Raw genomic sequence first — 27,197 nt, 5'->3', positions numbered from 1 at the left:
CTAGGATCTTCTTATTTGGAGCAAAAACCACAGTAGTAGATAAGGCCTGAATTCTTGTCTTGTTTTTATTAGACGCCTCTAATTGTTTGAGCTTGTGTCTGAGCTTGTGAGCTTGATACTAAGCTTGGAGCTTGTGTATCAATGACTTTGGCGGTCCTGTGGTAAAGTCGACAACTTGACCGACTCAATAATATGCCCGTTATGAGTTCAAGCCTCATATTGATCATCCCCACGTAGCAAGGACCTTTAAAGCCTTATAAAAGCCGGCTTGTCTGCGTAGGACGTTACGCCAAATAGAAGTATCATGGACTTGATCAGTTCTCTAATGGCTCCAATTCTTATTATTTAGTGCATTTTTTGCTCTCTTTCACACCATTTAAAATTGCAATTCTTGAAATTCAACTTAACAATCTCAAACTCAGCTTTAATCCAATTCATTGGATCTAAAATCCTTAATCCTGCGGCTGTAATCCAAAAACATGTAGGACACAACTCAAACCGCGTTTGGCAAAGCTTCTGCCGAGCTCAGCACAACGGCACAAAAAAATATCCACTTAACTAGCGAAACTTGCAATATTTGCTTTTTCGCCACCGACAGACAACAGCAAAATCAAAGCATTTCAGCTAAATATCGCACGCATCGACCATTGCATGACTTGCCAACAGTGCCGCTCTGAATGCTCCAAAAATTGGTACGCAATTGTCCAGGCAACCCAGTATTCCTTCTCCCATTACACACAAAACAGCCACAAGATAATAAAAATTACAATAAATTCTATCCCAAAACGACCTCGCGAGACTATCACGTGGTGAATTATCCAAAACGCGCGATACCAGGGCCGAAACGCACGATGCTGAACAGAACAGGTCGCCGAGTGTTCCGCGACAAATCCACGGACCAAGGGGGAAACGCGTGTTTAGACTTCCCCAACCTTCCCGCAGCCGCAGCGTGTGGATGTGTTCAGCAAAACGCTGGATTGTCAAGTGACAACGCGCGCACGTTGTGCGAACAAACACCGGCCAAACATTATTAAATTTTAATCCTCTAGGCTCAATTTTGCCTCCCGCGCGAGCATTCGGTTAGAGCATGCGGCAGGACTTCTTTATCTGTGGACGCACAGTGGCCGCAGTTCGCAGTGATGATTTTCGACCAAATAAAGCGCGAGAACAGACAACAACAACTAGTGCCAACGGAGGGAGTGAGCGCAATTTCCCTGTGTTTTGCGCGTATGTATCTAGCTCGCCGGACTTTCCACTCGAGACTTCCACTCAATTTCCTGGTATCGCTCGGATGACGGACGCATACCACGGTGGTCCTTTCTACCACGGGACCTTACCTAACCTCTCAACGACGCCACACGGGAAGAGAGAGAGCAAAAAAAAAGCAGAGGACATCCTCATGAAGAACGCGCGCGAGTTAACAACAAATCCACAACGACGGGAAGCGTTCTTTCGTTGGTTTGGAGGAGGAAACAACCATTACAAAAAACGGCCAACCCAGCAACAACACCAAGACCGCGAAAACAACACGGAGAGGCAGCATCCGGTGAAGGCTTGTCCGTCCACTTTCAGACAACTGATCGGCGGCACAGCGAAATACACACACGGTGGCCTTCTTCACGCGTCTTCCGCTCGGCACTGCCACTGGATCACTCGGCTAAAGGAAGCCGCCAGCAGGAAACAGGAAGCCCGAGCGGAGAGGAATAGACCACCACCAGAGCAACGCACAAAAAAAGGCCGGCATACACTGAGAGCTCGAGGAAAGGGTTTTTTTTTTGCTTTACCTTTCTCTGTCAAATCAACCCGTTCGCCTCTTTGCAGATAAAAGGCAGAGTGGTGGTGGTGGATGATTTTTTAAATATATAAAACGACAAAGCAAACAAATACTGAGCGGGGGGTGTTTGGTGATACAAAAAAGAACAAACATAGCAGAACAGAGCAACAAAACACACTCCAACACATCAGTGACGATATGTGTCGCGAGAGAAATTAATTTTCGCGAGATTGTGACACACGGTCCTTTTTCCCTGGATTCCCTTGCGTTGGGCTGGCCATAGAATACTTCAATATTGGAAAACAGTTTGGTAGTTTTCCTTATTTTTTCACTCAACACTGGTTGACACACGATCGCCATGAATCAATCCAATTGTGTTTGTGTGTTACAGGAAATTTCTTATTGGAAGTCCTATCGGAAATATTTAATCCAGGATTTGGATATAGGATTCAAGTAGAAGTAGCAAGGTAATATTTACAAATTGACTACTTAATTTAAAAATAAATAAAAATATTCCTCTTCCCTAGTTCAAGATCGGAGTAAGAGCTGGAATTCATCATATTACAACAAAAAAAAAACAAATATGTTAAAAAGTTTTTAGTTGGAACAAAATCTCTGTAATAAATTGATTTTTTTTCTACAAAATAAAAACAAAATTTCTGTTTCACCATAATAATTCCATTAAAACAAAACACAGCAAACCAATTACGTTCACTCTCTCTCCTTCTATCTATCTCTCTGTACTACAGGTTGACCATCAACCCTTGGATCAAAGCATTTGGCCGTACAAAGCGACCAAAAACAAAAACAAAAAACAAAAACGAGGGACATTTTTATTCCTGCTCTACGCAACAACACACACACACACCCACTTCCTCCCAACTAGACGTACATTTCTTTGGGGCAAATGACAAACGAGTCAAATTCATCCTGCAAGAAAGCCGCGATTTGAATCAAGGTGGCAATGACACAGCCGTACGAACCTTACCCCAACACCCGCACCAAGCCGCAGTTTGACCCTAGGCACCACTCAACCAAACATGTCTCACATCAACCATCAGAAGAACGCGCGACAGCGGATGGCGACCAAAAAAACAACACAAAATAGGGAACCCTTCCACACAAGGACAATAAATCGCGAGCGCGAATTTCGCCCCGCGAGTTCGAACGGGTTGTCGAGCGGGATACCGCCACTCTCCGACTGACTCGCTGACCAGCCCCCCTAGTGTCCTTCTCACTCACCCCACAGTAGATGTGTAAAAATGAAAATTTAAAATAAATGTCTAATCCTTTGAAAATCCGTTTCACATTTCCGTTTCCCTTGCAGGCACGGCTGCTGCTGCTGCTGCTGAGCGTCGTCTGATTCGCCTTCCGTTGTTTTCGATTAATCGCAACGCGAACCAACGTGAACCACATACACACAGCCAGCAGATGCGTGGACGCGAAACGTACGCGATGTATAATGGCGCACTGCGTGCGTGCCCGGGCCCGTCAGCGAAATCAGTCGCAAATCCTTTCAAGTCCGAGAACAGCGACCATTATGCTGCTGCACCCCAAACCATTCGCTACGTTTCCTTTTGAGCAGACTTATCACCTTTCCCCAGTGTGTGGGCAATTTATGTACCGGTTTGCTTTCACATATTCTCTAAAAAACACACACAAACACAATCTTTCAAACGGGCACAAGGGGGGGCGTAGATCACTTACCTCCACAAACCAACGTGACGTCTGTGAGGGTGGCGGAATCGAACAGGTTCGAAAAGGCCGCCGCCAGGTTGGATGAATAGTTGCTCCACTTGAGGCAGTACTGTTGCTGATCCATGTTGGTGACGTGTTTCCTTTCCGTTCAGTGTACAGTGTGTTGGTTGGTTGTAAAACGGTGTGGTTTCCGCGCTCGCGGAAGGGGACCGCTACTTTATTGCGCCGTCTTTGCAACTGGCTCTTGCTGCTCTAAATGCACAATGTTGTTGTTGTCGAGTTGCTTTAATCCCGTTGTGGCCGTGGACGATGGTCTGGAGAGAAGAAAAAAAACAGAGAAACAGAACAGTTTAGGATTAGTAACGCAAAGGTACACTACCGAAAATAGCAATCAAACTAAATTTGGAAGGACATTTCATTTCTCGTGTCCCACACAAACACACACATACAATCAATACTACCGACTGGAACGAGGAAAAATGCCCAAACAAGTAAAGACCAAGGATCAAACACGAAAAAGACCCAAAAGGCAGGGAAGAGGAGGATAGAGACGACCGCAGTGCCTTTACACGCGTTCCACATAAATCTTTGATTTATCTTCGATCAGAAGGCTCCGATAGAGCCTCCTCGTGCTGGAAATAAAAACATTCCACCCGCCTCTCCCCACCCTTGGGAACCACCGCTACCATCCCACCACACGACCAGCCCGAAAACCGAACTCAAAATGGACGATAAATCTTGAATGCAAGGAAAGCAACAGTAACGCATCCTCTGGTAACAAAGAGAGGGAGAGAAAGAGAGAGAGAGAGAGAGAGAGAGAGAGAGAGAGAGAGAGAAGTCAACGGAATAAAATAAAACAAAACCATCCATTTTGAGGGTCGTGCCACACACACAAACACACACAGAGGCAAGAAAGGCTCCACAGGAACTCAAATGGACACAGTACCGGAAAAAGGCCAATCGCAGAATTTTCCGACGGGCGAAGAAAACAAAAAAAAAAGACACAGGCTTTATTTCGTTCTGCGTTTGTGGTTTGAAGGTCCCGAACTAAAACTAAAACGGTACCAGAAAAGGCCTCTACCGCAAACAAATCTGGTGCGTTTGTCGTTAAAAAAAAGCTAGCAAAAGTGGGTTGAGGTGGGGTTCATACACCGCACGATCGATTTTGTCTTTTAACGTGCTGCCGGCTTGCCATCGTGCTTTACTTGCAGAACTAAAACACAACATTGAATGGTTTTAGTTAACTGTTTAACTCTTGCTTGCCCTTTTTTACATGAAAAAACTCCCAGCTCAAATAGTGAAATCGGATAACAGAACCACTTCAAAATCAAAGTTTTGTACATCCGATTTAAAAAAAAACAACAAACCAACTCCATTCGCCATTGAAATGACAACCTTTTCGGCAACGGAAAACGAACGCATCTTATCGAAACGCACATCGCTCTTCGGCATGCAAAACTAGCTATATTCAAATACACGACCCCTCCCCCGGGGCGTGTGTACCCCCGTGTGTCGTTTTAGGTAAATATTTAACATGTCGTCGGGAGTGGATGTGGTGCGTGAAAACCTTCACTCGATCACACCGAAGAACACGTACGCACTTTTGAAAGTGAAACAAAAAAGAAAACCAACACACAGACACATTTCTCGACGCATCGACCACCGCCAATCTCTCGGGGAGGGTGGTGTGTGCGCCCTCTCTTCCCTCGGACCGCCGATAAGCATTGGCATTCAGTCAGTCAGTCAGTCAGTCAGTTACAGCGCGTCTCATCATACTGTGAGCGAATGCAAATATTGAAAAATATGCCGATATTGAGAACCGGCGACGACAACAACCCTTAAGGACAGCTGTACAACGACGCGCACACCCAACAACCGTCCCACTACACGCAGGGAGGGGAAGAGCAGTATCGGTGCGGAAGGATTTACGCATTATGAAATAGTTGTTCAAATATTGGAACGTTATGCTCCGCCGAAACAATGCCGCGCACAACGGTGCGTGTTTGCGTCTGCCCAAATCCGGTGCTGCGTGAGAAACTTCAAGCTTGAAGGTAGTGATGTGTTGTAAAGGTGGCTGCAAATGATTTTGATTCTTTTTTCTTCTATAAGAGCAAGATCAATTCCAGAGCACGTGTTGACATATTGTCACATTAATTGTATCTTTTACTTACATCCAATTCGTATAAGCAGTGCTGCAAAATGTCATGAGCATCACGAGATCTTCACCAACGAAAACAATTACCATATTCGTGGTAGCTTGATGCTCATTGTTGATAATCAATGAATGTGAGTCATGACATGCGGAACACGGCATACGAGTGCTTGAGTTAAACGCGAAACACTGACTGACAAACTGAGCTTAATGGCATCGCAAGCATGATCATGACTTTTTCTGACTGTGGACAGTGCTGCCAAAGGCCACTGTTTGACTGAAACGAAGCTCAAATCGGCTCACGTACACATCTGAGATGATCAGAGGTGAGACTTAAACAGTTGGTGGATCAATCACTTGCTTGGTGACATTACGTTTAGCACCCAAACTATGCTTATTTTGTTTGCACTAAATGTCACCAAGCCTGTGATGGTCGGCACCAACTGCTTGAGTCTCTCCTTTGATCATCACTGTAGAGCTCGTGACGCTGACATGATTTTGTTTCAGCCAGAATTTGTCATGACTATGACTGTGAAAATTTGCAGAACTGATAACAGTTAAAAAAAAGTCATTACATAGTGACGATGTCCAAGCGATGTTCGCAAAAATGTCACGAAGCATGCATTGGTCATACAAATCATTTTGATCATCTCTGGTCCTCACAATTGAGTACTTGACGCTGACATGACATGTTGTTTCAGTCAGATTTCTTTATGACATTGAACGTGACATTTTGCAGCACTGCGTGTAAGTTTCGATTTACATTGTGCATCTGTCAACGCTTTTTTGTCTCTCACGCTTTCCCATTAGGCTTCTGTTTCTAAAATCATATAAGAAAAAAAGACATCATCAAAGAATGCACAAGAACGCAACACACAAAAGGTATCGCGCGCAATGCTAATTAGAACCATTCTCTGGAGTCACTGGATGTTTTGTGATTGCATCCGGGTTTCCGCGCTTTACTGATGGAAATTAGGCGCGAACCTCTAAATACGGTCTCAGTTTCAAACAAACACCCAACCCAACCAACCCAATGTGCATAAAATTTACATTTCCTTCTTCCCGTGGTCTTTTCATTCTATTTCTGTTCCAACACCCGCGATGCAGTTTGCAGTGTTAGCCCAAAACTCTCAGCCGTTAAAACAAAAACGAAACAAACACACAGCAACAATTATTTTTTGAAGCCAAAATGGATTAATTGTGTTTTTTGTTTTGTTTCTGGCAGCGAACCGCTTGCGATGCGTTTGCATTTAAATGGGGGGGGGGAGTATTTTGGACACAAAACAAAAACACACACACACACACTCGCACGCATGTTAAAAGGGGACAGAGGCGTGCATTAAGGTATGTGTGCGTGCGTGTTTGATTAAATTCAATAACAACACAACACAGCACCAGGGAAGAAATATTCATCGTCAGCATGGTCCGCTTCCAAAAAAAACATGAACGTCAGCATTGCAACGACGCCACGGCCGCATCCGATCCGGAACGCACTTGCGCTCCCGCACGCCTCAAAACTCCCCCCGAAACACACACGCAGTGCCGCGCAATGGGTAAAGCGCGCTCGCGACTGTCGAAATTTTCGGTTAAATAGATTTGACCTACAAAGCCCCGAGAAGGGGTACACACACACACATCATTGTGCAGCCGCAGCAGTCAAACGCCGAGGTTGCGCTTTTCGTTCAACGACGGGGGCAGCAGAAGGGGTCGTTTTTGTTCGGTTTGTATTGGGAACATGACATCAAATGCCAGGCCAACTGGGAACCGGGGGCTGCGGTTGCCACTTCCGCCGCAGTAAGGTCGTTTTAGAAGTGCGTTTTCGTATTCGGGAATGCACTCTCACACCCATCCAACTAACCTTTGCAGTGTGTGTGTGCGTGTGTATGGTTCAGCGGAATTAGGGAACATTTAAATGCCAGCCAACCTGGTCCGGTTGACATTAAACTAGAAAAGAAACCAAAAGAAAGAGTATGAGAATTGTCCTAAAATGTGCACTTAATTTATGTAGTACGTATAAACTAGGAATATGTACCTCCTCCCATTCAAGCAAAGATTTACGCGTACAACGTGCCCGCCCCATCGCTTAATCGTGTGCATCAACGCGACAAAGCGCAAGGCTGACCAAAAAAAATAAACACATCACACGCAATTCAAATTTTTGTGGCTATTGCACTCTCCCCTCCTGTCCACCACACCTTCTTCTTCCTACCCATCCCATGCGAATGCGTTAATCAGCAATTAAAAATGCATGGGAGCTCCACCATTCGCCACACCGCGCTGTGCAACGCAACGCTCCTGCTGCGTGAGCGGTATATGTGCGCAGCAAGCGCGGGCGTGCGCATCCGACTAGCAACAAAACGCGCGCGCCACAGCTGATGGGAGCGGATCCACGGGGCCGCTTGGCCCGTTTTGTTTCGGGCACCACGGAGGTTTCGTGGTTCATTCACACTGTTTGTTTCTGTTACGGGGCTGGCACATTTTCGGCGTTTTGTTTCCGATGCTTGTGCGCCGGGCTGGATTGTGCGGCGGAAAGCAGCAGGAAACGTGCGCATGTTTGATGGTTTTTGGCCGGTGTTTTTTTGTTGTTGTTTTATGTTTGTTTCCATTGCACCCTCCTCCCTTTGGAACCATATTGTGCATCGATGTGCCAAAAACTGCCAGCCGGTGCGGATGCGAACACCTGCCCCGGGAGAAGTCGCATCACTGTCGGAAGTAAAGGTTGCCCAAATGTGGTGTGGCCAATGCAGTGGTGCGGGTAAAAAGAACTAGAAGAAACAGGCAGATTCATTCATTAGTATTTGAAAGAGAATGACACATTTGGTCATCTAGAATGATTTCATTAAGCCAAATCGAGCTAAACTGCATTGCATTTAGCGAATGACTGCAGGTTTGGGCAGGAGTTGTAGCTTAAATGTAAAAAAAAAATATTTGCATAATTCAGGTTGGTTATGATGCAATTGCTAAATAAAATAGGAAGAAAAGTATAACTTTAAATTAAACTTAACTAATTTAAATTTAAATTAAAGGGATTTCTTCAAATTATTGAGACTTTATAGATTGGAAATCTGTTTTCAATGTTCAATTCATACAAAATTGCACAAACGATGGTGCAATATTGAATATTTTACCGTTTGACAACCCTTTTCTTTATGCTTACAGGGTTTTCTAGGAGTTCTCATAGTTGTGGGACACTTATTTGACTCTTTCTTGTGATTTATGTTTTAACCTTCAAATGATGGAAATTGGACTCTAGGGTGACATGTTGGAAAAGCTTCTTGGATTTGGAATTCTTATTGGATTTGTCCAATCAGAGTGCTATAGAGTCCAATTCTCATTACATTTGGTTCATTTCACGTTAGAAAGAGTCAATAAATTGTCCCACAGCTATGAGAACTCCTGGAAAATCCTGTAACACTCTGGAACTGCATTGCAATGTCGTCGTTTTGATGCTAAAAGTACTTTTTTTAGCTAATTTATTAGAGCAAATGGCTGTACTGCTGAAAATACGACTGTAATCTTCTTGCGCATATTGAACCTTGCTACAATTGAATGGTTTTGTTTAAACCACAATGACATGAAACATCTCAGTAAAAAAACACACACATCCTTGTATCTGGCATCTCTGATATGTAGTGAATTAATATCGCATAAGAGCCTGCGTTTTTTTTTTCATTAACCCATCAAACATATTGCTTCCAATGCACACAATATATCTCATGAGTATGATGCATTCAACGCATTAAAAAAATCCATCCTCCCCCTATTATGTGTCGCTTTTCAATGCACTTCCACCAGACACACCACAGTTGTTTGTTGACGGGTTTGAAAAGATGAATAAACCGTTCACTCCTCACTCGCAAGAGCTTTCAAAAACCCCCCACCACCACCCAGTCCTTCTTGTATTATGAGAAAACAAAACCTATTTCCCCTATAGAAAAAGATAAAACGCAAGAAACAAAGAAGCCCAGTCTGCTAAGACCGCAATAGCAGCAGCAGCAGCAACAACCACTACAGAAGCTAATGAAGCGCGGGCGCATCTGCAAGAAGCTGCACATTTGAATGAGGGGGGCCAACGTTGCAGTTATACGCAGGCGAGCAAGCAAGCAAGCAAGCAAAAAAAAAACCCTCAGCTCTATTGCATGTTTCAAAACGAGCGACTCATATCATGGCAAAAGATTCATTAATTCATGCAAGAAGGTTCACCATCGTACGCGTACAGCAGCAGTATGACCTTTTTTTTATTTTTTTTAGTACGAAAACTTGCATTAAACAAGAGTCCCATCCTGCTGCAGTGGCAGTAAAAACTCGGCATCGGGATAATTTTCCAACCTTTTTACTTCCTTTTTGCCTTTGTCGGTTGCGGTATCGAGAGATCCGCCCTCTCTTATGCCCCTGTGCACACACATACGACACTGTCCCTCCCTCTCAGTGCAATAATACACACACACACACGCTCTCTACACCGTGTTATTATGCTTTCTTACATGCCTGCATCAAATATGGCCAGTGTGCAAGGATATATTGCTCCTGCACGCTGCAGCACCACCACCACCCGGGGGGCTTGTTATGCTGTGCTGGCCAGTTTTCCCTTTTTCCAGTCAGGCGCGGCTCAGGACCACCATCAGCAAGGGGAGGTGGGGAGGGTCTTCTGTGCTGGCTGTAATTTCCATCTAGCATAAAACCTAAACCACACCATCCCTTTCTGCCACCGGGTAGTTTCTTGCACAATTTGGAATTTGCTATAAAAACCCCCCCGTTTCCCGTTTTCCTGCCGCATGCAAGATGATGCAAACACAATGACGCTCCTTCCACCAGCCATCAGGGACACACTCAGAAGGATACACACACACTGTTTCTTCGTAATTCCAGCCAGCCTAAGGGACAGAGCAGTTGCAAGAAAGACGCATCGGTTACACAATTTACGGCGCACGCACAAACACCCCACTCCACCTCCAACCCCCGTCGACAGTGCTCCCTTCTTGCATTTAAAGCATGCGTTTTCAGTTTGTGTTGGCCACCAAGCAGGCAGGGTTTACATAAGACAGGTGGTAGTGGTTGCAGCAGGCAAGCAAATTCCATTACCAAGTAAAGTCTCTATATACATACTGACGCAGAGTATGACTAAAGCCCCTAAGGGGACACACACCACGTTGCAGCACCACATCGCAAACGAGCGCCGTACACTGCCGCATCGGGCGGTCCCTTCTCTTCCTCCTCTTCCCACCCTTTGCAAGTATGCAATCTTCTTCGATGCCATTAGCCGTAGCAAATAGTAGTAGTAGTAGTGGTAGTGGTAGCAGAGTGGAATATACTGCATAAAATTAAGTGTCCCGTCACTGCTGCATTGCTCCATTGCTTCCCCTCTCTCTCTCTCCATACCGTGATTATCCTGCCGCCGCCTGGCCGTGGGTGAAAGTGAAATCGTAAAACATTTCACCACACACACACACAAACACATCCGTTTCGGGTGGTCTGCCTAGCTTCAGGGGGCGGCTTGCGATTATGCGCAAATGCAGGTCCATCCCACACAGTGCCTGCGCCGCCCCCTGCTTACGGCGACGATGACGTCGGGGAATGTGAAACGGTGCCAGGCACAATTTCCCTCTTCCGGTGCACAGCAGCGATGGGTTGCTTCTACCCACCGTATCGCACACAGTGCAAGTGGGTGGGTGGGTGCGCTGCAGGGTGATGGTGCACACAATCCACTTTCACTTTCTTGCACCGTTGGTGGTTGGCGCTTTTGCACGGTGGCGCATATTCTTAGCAACACAGCGAAAGAGGAAACCCCTCCCGGCCGCTACGTCACGCCAGATAATAAAGCAACGTGTGGGGGAGCGACGGTGGCTAAAGGCGGTGTCGATTGCATGTTCCAGCAACTTGGGTGGTGCAAGGGATCCTTTTGCGCTCGTCGGCCGCTCGACGCTCGGGGTGGTTTATTGCGTGCCCGCCGCTCGTTCGCTTTCCCTTCATCGTTGGCTTCTCGCATGAAGTTCCCGCAACCAGTACCGAGAACCTTGCCGAAAACACAGGTATTGATTTTACCGCACCCGTTTCCTTCACACTTGCTGACGCATCCAGCGCATCCAGTTCCGTTCGGTTCGGTTTGCCTACGGTGCAAGAGAGATGAAGCATATTAATTTCAACCCCCCCACTCGAAACCCCCTTGGAGCTGTGCTGCAGTAATGTGGCTTGGCGGCTCGGTGGTGCGTTTTTGGGCAGCTGGAGGATGAGATGTACCGATTTTACGACTCACCAGCAGGCCCCTGCAGCAGTTTTATTACCTTCCCGGCGTTTGCCCGTGACGCTACAGCACGCAGTGAGTTTTCCGTTGCGTTTCTTGGGGCGCAAGGATATTTGCGGTGCGTTCGTAGTAAAAAAAAGAAGCAAATAACAATCGTCATACCCGTCCTTGGCGTCAGCTTTCCGTGCCGAGTGGAATTGTTCCATTCCGAAGAGGCCGGAACGAATCTAAAACAACAACGAAGAGGGGTTGGTTTGTGTGTGTGTGTGTGTGTGTGTGTGCAAATGACATAAAAAGGGTTAAACGCATTTCGGGCTGAAAATAAGAAAATTACTTCCTCCCGCCACTAACCCACTAAACAACTTCACCACCAGCGCAAGGCAATTCTCTGGTGGCGCGTCTTGTGCAACACTCCGACCCTCTCTCTACATCCTGCAATGTCATTTCCTTAAGCCCGTGTGCAGGAAATTCGGGGAATCGAGTACCGAGCGATACGGTTTTAACGATGGCCAAGCGACAGCATCATAACAAAGTGTAGTAAAATGGCGCTGCACCACTACTGTTGTTTGTGCGGCACACGGAGCGACGACGGAGCGCAATTCCTTATTCCAGCACAAAATGTGATGTGCCTTCATAAAACTGCATTTTATCGTTGGTCCTTAAAAACATAAAATTTACACCCTCTTGATGGTGGTGGCCGCGTCGGTGCGTCCGTTGGTGGTAGAATCCTCCCCCTAGAGAATAAGGATAGATTGGAGGGAAGCGAGAGATTGAAGTGATGGATGGCCAACACATCTACCGCACAACAAATTTCGAGAGCCCAAGTGAGAGACAACATTATCTGCATTTTGGCGTACCCAGGCCCAAATAAAAGTGACTGTGGAGTAGCATAAAATAAAGGAAGCACAATAGAGCACGTACAGTTTGCTCTTAAAATGGATTCACTATCCTCGTGCTAGTCAAGTGTATGACGATAGAGAGTTTTCACGTTTCGTTGTGCGCGTTGGGTGGTCTTCTAATCATGGAATTGAGTCATCAAAATCTTCCTCAGAACTTCACACAAGGATCACAACAGGATGTATTGGCAGATCGTCAGTGGATCTCCAAAGGCAATAAAAATCTCCTATTTAGACAAAACCTTATCATAGACTAATTAATAGACAACTTCCTGTGACCGAAAAAGGAAGTCGGCAATCACAGCCAACGATTGTTGGCAAAACAGATAATAAAACTAAATGCAAACCCTTGCAAAACCCGCAGTGTGAGAGGGCATAAATGTATCGAAGCGCCAATCGCAAAACCTTCCCACACGCACTTTAATCTAAAATCTCATTTCTCTTTAAACCACACGCACACACGTACGCACCCACTCTACTAACTAGCCATATAAGCTACGGCCATAAAAAGTAAAAACAAAACCCAATCCAAGCAAAAACAGGCATGTGCAATAATCATAACCAACAACAACAGCAAAGGCCCACGCACTAATGAGCGATGATGGAAAATGGCAGAGTTTGATTTTATATGCCCCTGGTTTAAAATCATCTCCCATCCCATCATTTCTCATTAAAACTAGCTAAAAAACTTGTGCGTTTATTGCAATTTTTTTATTATTTTTGGGACGCACGGGTGGTGCGTGCAGCAAACGGGATACTGATGCCCCAAAAAGTGTGTGTGTGTGTGTGTGGGGATAGCTCCGCGGTCTAATAACTCATTTATTGCAATGCCGTGTACCATAAACGTGGATGGGTTGGAAAGGCTTTCAGTGTACGAATTAAGCGTAGAAAAAAGAAAACCCCCATCGCGGACATCTTTACTACTATCTTACCCTCAGGCAACACGCTGAGCGCGCTACTACGCACTCACGCATACAGGGGTTTTCAGGGGTTCTCATACCTGTGGGATACTTTCATGACTCTTTCCTACACGAAATGAACTTAGTATGAAAGGAATTGGACTCTATAGCACTCTTTGTGGACAAATCCAATAGGAATGAGTCCAATGCATTGCCAATGGGTCTGACGAAAACCCTGTAATGCAATTTACTGGTTTTGATTCTTTCCTTTGCGGATGATCTTCTACTACACGCATCGTAATAAATTTTTTGTTTCGCACAAGAAGGTGGTTAAACAACAAGAAAAAACTATCCAACCAAACATCCGCAATATATTGGCAATTTTAAACCCCATTTATGATCGCGATCGTGGCGGCAGCAGATGCTAACCAACTTCTAGCGCCCTTCAGTTTTTTTCTTCTTAATTACATAAATAGGACACTCCCGCCTCACTGAAACGCACTTAAAAACTATGTTAAGAAAACGGCAAAAACAGACGGCCACCGCGAGATAGGAAAAAAGGCATATACGCACTGTCCAATTGGCGAACAGCAACCTAACAAAAACCACCACAAAAAACACCCCTCCAGCCATTAATATTTATACGCACATTTTAAATTAAAACAACGAAATCCATCCCGTTTCGTTGCGAAAGAAAATTCGGCCAAATCGGTCGTTTTTGTGGCGGGAAGAAAGCAAAAAAAATGACACACCGCGTTCCCTATTTGGCCGATGTGTGTGTGCAATGGTGCAATATCGCAACACACAAAAGACAAATCAAACCCCTTGGCAGCGCCATAGGTTTTGCTATAAAATCTCCCAAAAAATTGGTCAAACTAAACAGCAGAAAGGAAGAAACACGCGAAAAAACAGACAGAACATGACATGGAGAGACGGATGTTAAAATGCGTAAATCAATACATAAACCATCAGGCAGCAGCTGCTTACCGAAATTTGCAAAAACGACGATCGTGGTGGTGGAGGAGCCCAAGGGGGTTGCCTTGATCCCCCTCGATCATCAAACGCACCAAACAAAAAACCCTAGACGACGCTTTCAATTTATATTGATCTGAGTGCCTTCTCTATTGTCCTCTCTCTCTCTCTCTTTCTCTTTGTATCTGCTCGTCTCGAGCGATCGCGGCCGACCTCCTCCACTCCCCCACCCTGACCTGCTCTACGCATTTTTGCTTACGCACCGCAATTTAGCGCGATCGGGCTTTTTCCCTCTCTCTCTCTCTTTGTCGTTTTCTTCTTCCGTTTGTTGATTTTTGCTGTTCGCGGTATCGCAAAAAGCTGAATAGACACCTTTTTTTGTTAGTTTGGTGGCCAAAAATTAACGGCTCACGCATAGCACACACACACACACACACACATACACACACACACACACACACACACACACACACACACACACACACACACACACACACACACACAGAGCGCCCGTCGACCCAGACATCGACCTCGCGGGCTATACGCGTTACAATAGACGCACGCATTCAGAGCCCGAAACGCATTTTTATCGAGGCCAATAGCATCGGGGGGGGAGGTGAAGAAGTGGGTGGCGGGTGGTCTATAAAGCCACTCTGCATGGTGATGGAAGAGGAGAAAAAGGGGAGGGATTTCCGTTTCCAAAGCCGGTCGGTCGGTCGGTGGCGGAGCTGCTGCTGCTGCCGCCTTTTCCCTCCTTGTTTGCGTGCCGTGCTTGTTGCTACGCACGATCACCCGCCACGGCCTTCCACCGGAGGGATCGCAACAAAACGCAGTGTGGTCAGTAAACGCGTCACCGTAGATTGTTGTGTGGGGAGGTCAACCCCTTTTTTTGTTGTTGCTTCCACTTTTCGGGGTTGCCCAAAAATCGCACCATTTGACGCACAGCTGCTGCAACGAGCAGTGCGTAACGCACCTTCCTTTCATCTCCGTGCCGTTGTCTGGCCGTCGCCTCGTCTAATGCCGCCAAAACGGTGTTAGCTTTGCTCTCTCTCTCCCTCTCTCTCCCTCTCTTGATTGTTAAAAAAATGCGTTGAGTCACAGGCCACGTGGTGTGATCGTGTGGTTTTGGAAGGCTCGTCTACGATTGTGATCTTGATCGTAACAATGCGTAGACGGCAAGGAGAGCCCCCGCTTATCGGTTCCCTTCCATGCTTCACTTTACACTTCCATCAAAGTGTTGGTCTGCTGCCGGTTTTGAAGTGCTTTGAGCCCACCGAATCTAATATTTGATCCGCCACGAATGGGTTTCTTTGGAGTGCAAAATCGTAGACCCCAGACACGCACAATCACAGTGCATCCGTCCGTCGGTTCCTACAAGCAGAAGAAGAAGGACGGAAAATGGTTGAAATTGCGTTCGCCAAACTATATTTCCCTTTCCCTGCAAGCAAACAAAAAACAGTTACCTTCGCAACTGTCTGGCCGTTTGTTGCTGGTGGTAGCGGTGGGTGCGTCTGTCTGGTGCGTAAGTTTTCCGGCCTTGACACCACTTTTTGTTTTTTGTTGTTTTTTTTTTTTGCGTTTCGCGCAATGATCCATCGTTGGCAAAATTAAATCCACCGCCAGCGAAAACGGCTTACCAACCGACGCGTGAAGGTACAGCCCGCTCGGCCGGCCGGCAGACACAATCTCTTTTCCCTTGCTCAAAAAAAAAATGCTGATTGCCATCGAGGTCGAGGTGAAAAGGTTACTGATGTGATGCACTTTTTGGACAAACTCACGCACTAGAAAAAGCAGAAAAAACACATTCCATGTGGCCCATCAATTAACTGAACCAAGGTGATGGGAAAGTGGTTCGCGAATTGGGTGATTGGATAATGATAAAGCATTAAAATGAATTGCAATATTTGATGCTCTTTTCCTTCGATCCCAAACTAGGGAAAAGAACGCACAGTGCAATGTGTGTTTTTGAGATCTTTTTCTCATTTAAAAAGCCTCGAAACAAGCCCCAGCACGCGTCCCACTATCAGCTGCTTCCAACCAGCTAACAACATGTGCGTGCTGCCCATTAACGCCTAACCGAGAAGCCGTTGTTTCTCGAAACGGGATCGTTGGAGTGGGCGCTTTGGAGGAGGCGAACAAACCGCAACTGAAAACTGAAACGGCACCGCTACGCAGCGGGTTTATTGTTTCTTACAACGCATCAGTTTCTTTACGCACGCCTGGCATTAAGTTGCACAAAGCAGATTTTGCGAGTGTGCGTCGGCTCTATATTATCTTCCTGTGATGGTCGGTCACCGTTGCTACAGTTTGAACACGTTCTTTTGGGGTAATTGCATCCAAAACCATCCTCAACAAAGCTCGTTTTTCATCGTTGCATACGCTTGCAGAGGCGTTACAGTCGAAAGAAGAGGAAAACAAAGTGTTGGAGACAATTCTTTCTGATTTGGGACCGCAAAAATGGTCCCTCGGAAGAGCCCCGCAAACCAAACAGTGACTTTCGGTCGCATCGCATGAATGTTAGATCAGTCTGCAATAGTGGTGGGAGCTCGAAATCGGACCTACCCGATTCCGATTCCGTGTTCGACATCAAATCCGGAGCCGATTCCGATGCTGAAATCGATTCCGATTCCGGAGCCAATTCCAGAGTGGATTCCGGAGCCTATTCCGGGGTTGACTCCGAAGCCGATTTCGGAATCTGAATCAGAATTGACTCCAGAATTGGAATTAGCTTCGGAATTAGAATCTTGAATTGAAATAATAAGTTTCAGAAGCGAAATTAGTCTGAGAATTTCCATGAGAATGGATCATTTACAAGTAAATTTGGATTCTTTGCGGCTACCAATACTTAGTTGGACCCAAAAGCCTATTCTTTTGGAGATACCGAAACCGCCACCGATCTCGAAGCCGATTCTGATTTCGGAGCCAATTCCGAAACCGATTCCGATTCTGGAGCCGATTCCAATTCCGGAATCGATTCTGATCCCGGATCCGATTCCAGTTCCACTTCCCAAGCTAATTCAGGAGCCGACTTAGGTTTCGATTCTGGTTCCGATTCCGGAGCCGACTTCGGATCCGATTCCGATTCCGGAACCGATTCTGATTCCGGTGCAGATTCCGAAATCAATTCCAGAAGCTGATTCCGACGAAAACTTCATGTTTCCCATCACTAGCCTACAAAAGCATAACGCTTTTCGTTGGTACCCCGAGCTCTCTTGCAGCAAAAATGTTCGAAAGATTGCCATCGTAATAGCTTGCTACCCCCGGGGAAGCTATGGACGATGAACATCGCTGGAAGGGATACGTGTTTTTATTATAGGCACACATCGTCCTAACCAGAACACAGAAGCATCCCTCCCAGGGACAAGTAGACACTCCCTTGTGTCTCCAAACTTGGCAAATGCACTTGGCCAGCAGCAGGAGAAAGGAGCATTCCCCCATTAAAAACATCCCATATTCACCGTTAGATGCTTTCTTTTCTCTTGCTGTAAAACATCAAGAGCGATGGGACTGTTATCAGTTCAGCTACTCGAAAACAAAGCAAAGCATCTCTTAAAGGACACACACACTGTGCACGCTGTGTGTACGCGTGTGCCACTGTGAAGAGGCACTCCGGAGGAAAAAAAACGCACCATGCGTACAGCGCACACAATGCAAGTCCACCAAGCGCGTGGAAAAACTGCGTACACAAGGGCGGAGAATCCCACTCGAAGTGGACCGCCGGGTTGGTTGTGCTCTGCAGCGCAAGGGCCACACAAAACACAAAGGAAATGAAAGAAAGGTCCTTGGAAGAATCCAATTTGCACGGGCTGCTTCTTGCGGGAATGATCACGATGCGCTGCCCGTGCACGAAAGGAAAGGGAAGCAAGCACACTAGAAATAGATGAGACGAAGACGAAGTGGATGAACAGTGCGCTCTATCCCGCTGGGATAGAGCATTGCCGAAAACTCTCCGTATCCGTACGACAACGGGCTTACCGGCCTAGAATGTTCAAAACGGTCTAGCCAGTCAGTGGAGCAAAAAAACCGAAGCCTTGTGGGCCTTTGCTGTGTCACAAAAAGTGTCCGTCCGCTCCCGTTAGGCGAAACAAGGCTTTTCATGATGGTTTTATGTTTCGTTCGTTTTTTGGGAGGGTGAAGGAGAGTGGGTGAGTTGGTAGGCACCAAGTAACGAGACGAACAATCTCTCCCTCTACCACTCACCGAAACCCGTTCGGTTTTGTACGCTTCCAAAAACGGTTTCCAAGCGCGCTGCCCCAAAAAACGCAACCAGCATGGCCGGCCTAGCTCAAGCAGGCCGGGTTCTCTACTAGGCCGCTGCCTGAAAATGCCCCCCTCACTCTGCTACATTCCTGCACCACTCGATGACCTGCCCGGCCTGGGACTACCTTCCCTGCTGCAAGTGTAGTAGTCGTGATGGAGTCGTGGTGGTGGTGGTGCGTTTGTGCGTCATTTTATCGGTTCATGCGCATTTCAAACGCATTCGCAATGGCGAGAGTGCGTTTCCCATTCCCGTGCGCCACCGAATCTAAGCGTCGCTCCCGCTCCCGCCAGTGGCAAACGGTCTCCACGCAGGGACGGCTTTTGCCAACACAAATCCTTCTTCCTTTTCTGGTGGCGCTGTTTTGCTATCCCGTTTTTCCCCGAATTCTCTCCATTTAGCGTGTGTCTCGCTCTCTTGCAGGAGCAGGTGTAAGGTGGTGTGCGCTAGTGCCGTTCGCCCTAGCACGCACGCACACCGAATGCGTGTGTCCCCGTAGGCTCCAAGGCGGAGGACTGAGGAGGAAAGATTCATCACGCACACTGTGCGCCTTCGGAATTAGTGCGATGGGATGGAACAAAAAAATGCACACACGCACCGCGTAGAGAGTGCAAACAGAGCTAACGTGCCTTGGCATTGGGATTGCCAAGCGTAGTAAGAAGCTGTTCAATTAATGATCCGCGGTACATATAAATGCAGTTGTTTCGTGCTTTATTTGGAATGGTTCCCACAAACAAGTACCTAAAAGTATAACATAACAAACAGATAAGTAATTTTAATTTGTTCGCCGATTGTTTATAAAGTAGGTTAATAAATTAACTTCCCAATAAGAAAAACAAAGCCTCGTTTAAAGAACATTAAAAATTCAAAACACTCCAATTTCGTATCAGAACCAAGCGCTCCCTTCTATTCTTTTCGCTTTCGCGCTCGCTCTTTGTGCAACGGGGCGCATTCATTTGCGTACGACCACCACCACCACCACGCAAGAAAGACGCAGTTTCCCCCTATTTTGCTAATTAGGTTAATTATACGCAACTAATTCCCAACCCTCCAGGCTCACTTCGTCCGCCATTAGAAGAAACGTTGGCCATCATACCGGAGTGCACCTTCCGGTTTGGTTGCTTTACATTAGATTGGCCGCGGCAAAAGGGACGATCGGGCAATGCGTCACTCCAGGCACGAGCGGCCGAAGTCCCTGGCTTGGTGCTTGGCTAGCGCGACACTATTTAAATATGTATAACTATGCCCCCCCCCCCCCCCTCGTTCTAGCTGAAGAAAATTGACCAAAACCATGCGCCAAGAAAGCGAGGGAAAGAATAACGCATACGCGCATTCGTGGCGTGTAGCTGCTGACTGCCACGCCATTGCTGTGCCGCGTGCTGTTTGTTACGCGTTTCTGTTGTTGTCGCGCGCGCATTTGTCGGGGTTGTTTTCTGTTGCGGCGCTGCTACTGCTACTTGTTTAATTATACTTGCAGCTAGCTGTGCCGTGCCGCGAGCTGTTGTTCTCTCCAGCAAGGGGTGCTAAACGTGTGCGTAAAACGCGCAAATGCCGGAAACGCGAAGAAAATGCATAATGAACGTACGCAGTAAAAAAACGAAACAACCTATTTTGTTTGTGCTTCTTAGTACAGGCGGCATGGTACCACACAATCTCAGCACAGCTCAGTGCAATTTGGAGAGTGTCCCTCTCTCTCTTTCTTCTTCAAGACTTCAACGTGCGTTTCTTACATTTGTGCTAACCGATCGATAAGACTGTGTTGTCGAAAATAGGCAACACAATCGCTCGAAAACAAGGAACGCACCCCTCAACGATGAATGGGAATGAAGTGGTGGACGTGCAACGGGAATATGCGCACGTTGCGGCGACATTGCGTGCAATTCGCATACGCACCAACGACACACACACACACCTAACGGTGGTATAATTACCGAACCCGGGAGCAGGACGCACGTGCGCTGGGCTTCTTCCCTGGCGCTGGGTGCATGATTTGATGCCAAAGACAGAACCAAGGGTGCGTGTAAGAAAACCGGATTTTCCCCCTTTTGCGTAAGGATTGCGCTGTGTTCCGTCGCTTGCGTACACCATCGAAGTTTGAAAGGTAAAATTGGACGCAACCGTTTGTAAGTCGGCGAATCAACATTCTAAAAAACCAAGAGGCAAAGGATTAGTAGCTTAACAAATAATTAGACAGTGAGAATGCATTTGACAGGAAAAGGAGAACATCAAACGAAACGGTTCGTAGTACAAGTACAACTCATTCCAAATGTTTTTGATTTTGTTTTACTAAACTTAAATCATGGTGATGCAGTGCCTAAACCACCGAAAAGTTGTTCATTATTACCTTCCAAGCAGTGCCAGAAACAAAAACAAATCCCCCCGATAACAGAAATGTTTCGAGACGCGTTAAACCTAACACACTCAGTAAGAGTCGGTGTTACTACTATGGCAAAGCTGGCACCTACGGCGCACTGGAACGAACCGAGCGTTTGCGAGCGTGAAGCAAATCTCCGAAAAACTTCTCGCTATCAAATAATGAAATCTCACGCGCGGCAATATGGTTTGCCGGGTTCGTCGTCTAATAGACGTCTGACATGCATCGCCGTCGCCGGGCCCGGGCCTGGAGGGGGAGGGGTCACTCTTAGAACCAAACAGTCGTGTCCGGTGGATTGTGTGCTCTAGGTTGACGCTGGCGCAGTAATTAAAACTTCAAACTTAAAGAAACAATCATCATTAGCAGCACGTTCGGTGTGTTTCGGTTAAGCGGTGCTGCCCTTTTCCAAGGATTTGTTTTTTTCGTTTTGTTTACAGCAAAAGGGGTTGAAATATTGATGGACTGTTGAGGCGTTATTTTCACACATTCATCATGCGGTTGTTTGAAGAAGAAAAAAGGATGGCTTCAGAAGAATCGATGTTGTGGTTATACTTTCGGCTATAAAATAATAATAATTTAAGATGTTTCCCTAAAATGTAACAATCAGTTCAACTAATACAATGCTGCGGAAGGATCTGAAAGCTCCAATGGTAGTCTACACTCTGCACTACCTTGCTGGCCAGTTGTTCCACACAGCCTTGCTTCATCCACTTGCTGCAAAACTGCCGACGTCAGCCCGAAAATCGGAACCAATTTTCGGTAGCCAACACCGGGCTTTTCTCCGCAATGTTGTTATGCTAATCTTTAATCGCATTTCATTTCCAAAGCTCAGCTAATTTTCTCGGTCGGACATTACATTCGTGAGAGCACCGGCAATACACTTCCTGGGGCCAATTTACTTCGCTCCAAACCTGCCTATTTGCCAATCGGTCTCGTACACATTGACATCCAAATGCTTTGATTTCTCACCGGCAAAGTGCCACAGGGACCGTACATCTTTTCCTCCATCCTTCTTCACTTACCTTTCACAGCTACAGCAATGGGGCGGCAGCACCACCACTCGTCGATGAGATCTGTAATCGAGAGGAAGAAAAACCCGGTGACACATTAGTTTAAGGGGCAATTTTTTTACTGATGAATGATAGGCGGGTGGAAGAATGATTGCAACTAATAATTGAAATTTTGCCTAATCTTTTCCTCGTTCCCGCAAATTCCAACCTCCAACAGGTCCGGGACCGGGGACGACCAGGACGACACAATAGTGATTCGCAACCCACCGAACACCGCACACTTTACCCGAGACTTTCGGTAACTGTTTTCCCACGAAATAATAATAATTCCCTAATCTTATTAGAGTAAGTAAGCCAAATGTAAACTTTCGCAGCACTAGCACGGCGCGAGTAAATTTTGCAATTTCACTTCCATCACTGTACTGAAAAAGGTAAACAACTTCGAGCCACCTTGATTTAATTCGGCGAGTGATGGGCATCGCTGATCGGATTACTAGTTCCTGGTTCCTATCCGATCGGAGCAGAGCAGGATTTGGGGAGAGAAAAAAGACTCAAAAAGCAAATGAAATTCATTTTTATTGAGCTTTTCTTGTTAGTTTGCCACTTCTTTAATAAGTAATAATTTTCATCAGCTTTCCGGCTCCCTAAAACCCTCAGATAAAGCCTGGAGAGATTCACAGGACGAAAGCGTTACCTGCGTAACGAGCTGTAACGCTTCTGCAGTGTTGACAAAATCAAGGTGACTTGATAATTTGACAGGTCCCCAAAGTAAACAGACCGCTTATTTACTAATATGTTGATAGGGAAAATTGCTCTTGCTGCGGAAAAACTCTCAAAAAATCATGGTAAATCACTCCAAATTGCTTCCAAAATTCCTCCCAGCTCATAAGCTATCTAAACGTTACGCAAAAAACTATTCACATTTTTTAGAATCATCATCAAAACGGCTTAAAAGGGATATTAAAAAGCACTCCTCCGGAGCATCGTCCCACCTGCAGAACGAGACCATCAACCCAGTCCGGTGCTGTTTTACACCAAAAACCAGAGCGGTGCAAGCGGGTCCCAACGAAAAAGCTGCGTAATTGAAAACTAATGTTCAACTAGTAGGGTTAACCAATCTCAAGGGATTTCCGTTAGCAATTAACTTCGGCCAAAAAAAAGTGCTACTGAAAAACTAACAACTCAACATCGTCCATCGAGGAGGTCACTAGCAAAAGCCACCACACCAAGCCAGTCCGGTCCGGGACCCACTTGCCTATTGTACGGAGTGAAAAAGGACAAACTAGAAAAAAAGAAGTAGTACAACATACTAATGTCGTTTGCAAGAACAAGCGGCAGGGTTTTAGCTAGCCATTAACACGAAATGTTGCTTCCATGTACACACACACTGCCCCAAAAACCCGGGGAGATGTAATGTCCTGTAAACCATCTCCACCAGCACCAGCATGTGCTAGAAGCGCACCAACCGTCCCACTCCTTAAGCCGGCTAGTTTCCATAGTGCAACGGCGTAAAAATTAAGCTTCTGCAAATTAATATCAAATGACCTCCGAGCTTCACCCACAACTACCGTCAATTCTAACTAACACCAGCAAGCATGTGCAGGTTTATCACCGGTTTTAGAAGCCTCCCTCTGGTGCGAGGGGAAGAGGCAAAGAATGGAAATGGTGTGGCCTCCCCGTTCGGGGTGGATTAATTTTCTGTCCCGAAATCCGTAGCAATCGTCGTAATCGGATATGCCGCCGGATGTCTGATTAGGAAGAGCTTTCATAGCCACCCGGGAGAAAGGAAGAGGGGGGAGACAGAAAGGCGGACCACCACCGTACCAGGTGGTGGTGGATACACCCCGGAGCATAGAACAACGGCTCGATTTACGCACTCACGCACGCACAAAGCCTTTAGACCGAGTTGGAAGGAGGTAAGACACACACACACCACTCTACATCGCACAATGGTAAAACGCACCAGCAAACCCTCGGTTATTAAAACTAATTTTTATGACTATACAAAAGCTTTCAACATTTACAGCGTTACCAGCGTTGCGGCTGGACGATCGAGTGCGGCACTCCGCTTCCCTCACACCTCCTCAGTATCCCAGGTTCCGGTAGTTGGCCCCGAAGGCGTGGGGAAGGTGGGGGATTTCTGTACAAAAACAGGAGGTAATTACTTTTATGATTATTGCACTACTAGTGACGGAACGGAACATTCATCGCACACAGCAAAAAGGGTGGCTGCGAGGAGTCACGGTAGCAGGCAGTCAGTCTATTTTCGCACTTGGGTGGCCTATTCAGGCTAACCTTTGGCATTTGGGCGGCGGGTAGGGCCTCGGGTGATCGTTCTACGGTAGCGGCCAGATTTACAGCCACCCGAGCTGGTATTATTACGCTCCCACCTGAGAGACACAGCACTGGTCGTGTGGGCAGCCAGCGTTAATGTTATCAACTTGCATTTGTAGTACCGCAGGGCTTTATATTACCCCCGGATGATCCTATCTTATTGCTCTAAAACCGCACCTCCTTTACAGTACTGCGTTGGTTAGAATGCGCTTAGCTGACCTTTTGCGAAGCGTTACGCACGCTCGGGCAAACCGACAACGTAATTTTCTAATGCTTACCTTACACGCCAGGGTGTAACCGCCAGTCGATAGTGACTCGGTGGCGGTTATGTATATGAAATCAGTTCCTAATTTCCCATTCCTTCTCTTTAGTTGGACCATTTTGCAATAATTCGTTCGTCACAAATCTTCCCCATAAAACGCTTATATCCGGTCTCGCGAAATCCTCCCTTACTTCCGTGTCCACATAATTCCTGCGTTCGCGATTCGATTCGTCCGTTCGGAAAACCTGCAGCCCCGTGTAGCCCCTTTTGCAACGTGAAAAAGTTGAACATAAATTTAACAAACCCAAGCGCGGGCCACATCCGGCCCCAAAGGTGGGCCTCAAACTTCGGTTTGACGTGAAACCGAACCGAATAATAAACCACCGCCGAGGAACCGGGTAGTATTGGTAGTCGCTAGTTCGTTCGAAAGTTTGCATCCAGACCCAAATACGAAACGGTTGCCATTTTTCACGTCCTTGCGCCGTGTGTGTGTGTCATAGCCGCGGCAATGCCTGTGGATGGAGAGAAAAAAACGCCACTCGCGGGAACGCATTGGGGACAGGCATTCCGAGGGACTTGCCGAGTTGCGAGTTACGCAACGGCTAACCCGAAAACGTTCCAAGAAATATAACTCTTTCGGGAGCGTGTCGGGCCACTTATTTGCCGGTTCCTTGAAACTGCTGCCACTGCTCTCACTGTCCCCCATTCTTTGCGAACCGCCACAGTGTACAAGTGAGTGGGACTATTTCTACTACTACTACTACTACTGCTCGCGCTTCTTGTTGTGATTGCCATTGCGGGAAGGGACCCAACTCGGAAAAGAATCGTGTCCTCCGGGGAGGGAGAGTTGGAAAACAGACCCGCCAGGACAAAACTTTCCCTTTCAGCCGGTACGGAGCGAAGGGTTTTTTTTTTACCGCAAAAAAAAGTAATAAATTATGAGACACAGAGGGGAAGGTTTTTCTTAGTCCGTTCCGCATCCTTCATGGTATAACTTTTCTTTCATGTTTTCCCTCTTTCGCCGTAGGAACGAACAAACGCGTACAATGCAAGTGGTCCTGTGTGTGGCGTGTGTACGGTGGGCATTCGCCAAAGCAAACCCGCAAAAGGCACAATCTTTTGAAGCTTGTTATAACGAGCGGAAATGCAACATTTATTTACGTTTTTCTTTTTTTTTGGTATTTTTCCTTGCCCCACTAAACCCCATCCTGAAGCCCTCTCAAGCCGCGGGGGCCGGGTCCAGCAAGTAGCGATTCTTTTTGGAGCATCCTTATTCGACGGCGGGTTTCAATTGCACTTCAGCGGGCCTGTTCTTGCGGCTACTTTTTTATTTATGTCGAGGTACACACCGCACATACGCGGCTGCGTTCCGAGGCGAGTTCTTAGTGTACGAATGTCAAGCGAAACTCTTTAACGGTTGGTGAGTGGGACATTTTTTTTCGACTTCTTATTTGTTAATTCCCATCTGTACTTCCAGCAGCAGGGAATGGCTGCATGCTGAAAAGAGCAACACACAACACTTGACTCTCGGACCGTAAGGACCTGGCCGGCACTCGAGCATTGCGATTCGTCATGCGGTGTGGAGTGTTTCCGTTAGTAGGGTTTTAGAAAAACCTGTTAACCTACTCATCTATCCGGCTGCTGCAGAAAGAAGCGGGTAAGTAGCGCAATGAAGCGCACGCAATAAGGAGTGTTATTCTTTCATTAATTTGATAAGATTATATTATCGGAATGATTTTCCACTATATAGTTGTTTATTATTGCAGAAACAATGGCAACGATGAGGATAAATTTTGCCCATACCAATTGCTGTGCATTCTAAAATTAATCATTTCCACGCGGAACCAACTGGATGGAACCTGCCAGATCAGCCACGGGAAGAAACATTTGATTAAACAAACACACAGCCACACACACACAGGAACATCATCCCCCTCTCTCTCTCTTTCTCTCTCACTCCCTTTTCAAACTCCCTTTCCAATTTCATCCATCCAAGCGCAGACACAAAGCAATTCGCCTAACCCAACGCCACGCGGCTCAACCCTTTCTTTCCCAAGGACTTTCGCTTCTTTCTTTCTCTACGCACGATCGACTCCCGCCTCCCCCGTGCTCTACCAATTGGAAAAATGAAACATTTCCCTGGCACCAATTTTCCCGGAAAAGCGCAAACCAACCAAACACAACGAGAGGGTTGCGTAATAGTAGCAGCAGCAGCAGCAGCAGCATCCGCACCAGCAGCAACCATTACGCCATTAATTCTTTCCTTTCCAGCACCGCACCCGGCTGTTGCGTACTCCGCTTGGCGCGAGTTTCAAATTTCCAAAATC

At 46.6% G+C, this 27,197-nt stretch overlaps 1 protein-coding gene and 1 long non-coding RNA gene across 4 annotated transcripts in view; one reads left to right on the top strand and one right to left on the bottom strand.

Moving 5' to 3' along the window:
• LOC1279925 (zinc finger protein chinmo) overlaps positions 1-27,197 on the bottom strand; it is a 106,599-nt gene that overhangs the window by 36,778 nt on the left and 42,624 nt on the right. For all 3 annotated transcript variants that reach the window (XM_061654113.1, XM_061654114.1, XM_061654116.1), the window contains exons 2-3: positions 22,287-22,337; positions 3,482-3,786 (exon numbers count right to left, since the gene is read on the bottom strand). In XM_061654113.1, coding sequence (XP_061510097.1) covers positions 3,482-3,596 — 115 coding nt within the window. In that variant the 5' untranslated portion in view covers positions 3,597-3,786; positions 22,287-22,337. The remainder of the gene's footprint in view (positions 1-3,481; positions 3,787-22,286; positions 22,338-27,197) is intronic.
• LOC133392778 (uncharacterized) lies at positions 22,998-24,196 on the top strand. The gene is made up of 2 exons (XR_009765809.1): positions 22,998-23,119; positions 23,205-24,196. It is a non-coding gene; the product is annotated as an uncharacterized LOC133392778 (long non-coding RNA).

Source organism: Anopheles gambiae, chromosome 3 (assembly GCF_943734735.2).
Source record: "Anopheles gambiae chromosome 3, idAnoGambNW_F1_1, whole genome shotgun sequence".
Taxonomy (NCBI): Eukaryota; Metazoa; Arthropoda; class Insecta; order Diptera; family Culicidae; genus Anopheles; species Anopheles gambiae.
The sequence above is the reverse complement of the archived record's forward strand: the minus strand, read 5'-3'. Positions and strand labels throughout refer to the sequence as shown.